The 2,695-nt window shown below is 52.3% G+C and overlaps 1 protein-coding gene across 3 annotated transcripts in view; it reads left to right on the top strand.

The window, feature by feature from the left end:
• Positions 1-2,695, top strand: part of Gli1 (GLI family zinc finger 1) — an 11,600-nt gene that overhangs the window by 4,130 nt on the left and 4,775 nt on the right. For all 3 annotated transcript variants that reach the window (XM_026784601.1, XM_005357991.3, XM_026784602.1), the window contains 5 exons: positions 484-679; positions 910-1,054; positions 1,352-1,441; positions 1,530-1,661; positions 1,910-2,059. In XM_026784601.1, coding sequence (XP_026640402.1) covers positions 484-679; positions 910-1,054; positions 1,352-1,441; positions 1,530-1,661; positions 1,910-2,059 — 713 coding nt within the window. The remainder of the gene's footprint in view (positions 1-483; positions 680-909; positions 1,055-1,351; positions 1,442-1,529; positions 1,662-1,909; positions 2,060-2,695) is intronic.

The following is a 2,695-nucleotide window of genomic DNA, read 5'->3' as shown; positions in this document are numbered from 1 at the left end:
GAACTCACAGAGATCCGCCTGCCTCTGCCTCCCAAGTGCTGGGATTAAAGGCGTGTGCCACCACTTAAATTTTATTTTTTAAGCAATGTATGTGTTTGTGTCTGTGTGGGTGTGCACATGTGCATGCTGGCAGGCCAAAGGTGTGGGACATCCTTGGAGCTGGAGTTATAGGTAGTGGTTGTGAGCCACCTGATGTGGGTACTGGAAACCGCACTCAAGTCCTTTGGAAGAACAACAAGTGCTTTTTTTGTTTTGTTTTGTTTTTTTTGAGACAAGGTTTCTCTATAGCTTTGAAGCCTGTCCTGGAACTAGCTCTTGTAGACCAGGCTGGCCTCGAACTCACAGAGATCCACCTGCCTGTGCCTCCCGAGTGCTGGGATTAAAGACGTGCGCCACCACCGCCCGGTCACAGCAAGTTCTTTTAACTACTGAGCCATCTCTCCAGTCCCCTTTGCTGTTCCTGACTCCTGTCTCCTGCCATAGGGCCACTCTTTCCTCCTTCCCGGAGTTCAGTCAAACTGACAAAGAAGCGGGCACTCTCCCTCTCACCTCTGTCTGACGCCAGCCTGGATCTACAAACAGTTATCCGTACCTCGCCCAGCTCCCTTGTGGCATTCATCAACTCACGCTGCACATCTCCTGGAGGTTCCTATGGCCACCTCTCCATTGGCACCATGAGGTGCTGGCAGCCTCAAACTAAGAGGCCCCTACAATATGTACTGAAACCCATTAGAGAACTCAGACCCTTCAAACCTCCAACCCCAACTTGAATCCCTACCCTTCCCAAAGCACTGGACCCTTTTCAGAGACCCCCTGGGGCTTATTCAGCCACACCTTCCCGAAACTCACAAAATAGAGCAAGGACTCTTGTGACTGATAGTCCTAAATAACAGCCTCCCCTTCACCTAGCCCATCTCTAGGATTCCCACCCCAGATGAGCCACCAAAAAGGGACTTCGCCTTCCTACGGTGTTCAGCCCTGTGTTCCACATGATTCCACTCGGGGTGCGATGATGCTGCGTCCTCAGTCCCGAGGACCACGTCCGACCTGCCAGGTGGGGCTCTCCACAATGCCCTCATATTTGGCTTCCCAGCTCGGGATAGGTGGGTGGTAGGTTTAGCAGCGGGACAGGTGTAGATGGTAGGTTCACCCTGCGGGGCTGACTCAGGCTCTCCCAGGTGAGAGCACACCTCCTGTCCATCCCACTCAGCAGTGCAGGCTGTGGAGGACGCCCTTCCTCACTCACAGGGTTCCTGCTATTTGGGTGGGGGCCTGTAGGGCAGAAGGACCTGGCAAGCTTTCCCTTCTGACTACTCCATCCTCATTACCCTCACCTCTTCCCCCGGGGAAGCTGAAGTCAGAACTGGACATGCTGGTGGGCAAGTGCCCAGAGGAGCCTCTGGAAGGTGACATGTCCAGCCCCAACTCCACGGGCACACAGGTAAGAGGAAGGGTGGGGCTTTCTTTGTGGGGCCTGAGCAAAACAAAACTTGCCACCAATGACCCTAAGAGTGTCTCCCTTGCCCTAGGATCCCCTGCTGGGGGTGCTGGATGGGCGGGAGGACCTGGAGGAGAAACCTGAGCCTGAGTCCGTGTATGAGACTGATTGCCGCTGGGATGGCTGCAGCCAGGAGTTTGATTCCCAGGAGCAGCTGGTGCACGTGAGCCCCAGGGAGTAGCAGGTGGTTGGTGGGAGCCGTGGGAGACTGAGTGGGCTTTATGGTCTGCCCCAGGGCAGGACGTTCAAGGGTACCGGGGTCAGAGATTGCATGCTCAGTCCCTCAGAACCAAAGCTCGGTTACTCTCTGCTCTAGAAAACCTAGGGTGTGGGATACGTAACCCTTTGAGTAGGGGGCTGGGTTTGGGTGACATCGGGAACCCCGGAAAGCCTCGTCTTCTCCCTCCTCAGCATATCAACAGCGAACACATCCATGGGGAGCGGAAGGAGTTCGTGTGCCACTGGGGGGGCTGCTCCAGGGAGCTGAGGCCTTTCAAAGCGCAGTACATGCTGGTGGTGCACATGCGCAGACACACAGGCGAGAAGCCGCACAAATGCACGGTGAGGCGCCCATCCGAGGGTCCAAGGTAGACTCGTGCCTTCAGTGCCCCTTCCTTTGTAAGCAAATGTTTAAAATCTTCCTGAAGACTGCACTGATAGAAAGATGGGCATAGTGATATGTATTACGATGTTTTCGGTGGCATTTTATGGGGTGGGGGCTTGTATTCCAAAGTGCATATATGGAGGTCAGCAGGCAGCTTGCGGGACTCAGTTCTCATCTTCCACCATGTGGGTCCTGGGGAATCAAACTCAGGTTTTCAACCTTGGCCACAGACATCTCTAATCACTGAGCCATCTTGCTGGCCCTAAAATATCTTCTTGGTATGGTATGTTACATATCTGTAACACTAGCACTTAGGAAGCTGAGGCAAGAGAATCTAGAGTTTAAGACTAGGTCTCAAAAAAGGAAAAACAAACAAACAAAAAACCCGGAGAACAAAAACAAGCCAGGTGGCAAAGGCAAGCAGAGCTCTCTGAATTCAAGGCCAGTTTGGTCTATGTGAGGAGTTCCAGGCTAGTCAGGGTGACACAGTAATACTCTATCTCATAAATAAATAAATAAACAAACAAGCAAACAAATAAATAGCAAACAAAAACCTAGCAAAATTAAGTTTTGGATCAAAAATATATTTTTCC

The sequence above is a fragment of the Microtus ochrogaster genome, chromosome 24 (genome assembly GCF_000317375.1).
Source record: "Microtus ochrogaster isolate Prairie Vole_2 chromosome 24, MicOch1.0, whole genome shotgun sequence".
NCBI lineage: Eukaryota > Metazoa > Chordata > Mammalia > Rodentia > Cricetidae > Microtus > Microtus ochrogaster.
This window is presented reverse-complemented; position numbering and strand designations above follow the sequence as displayed.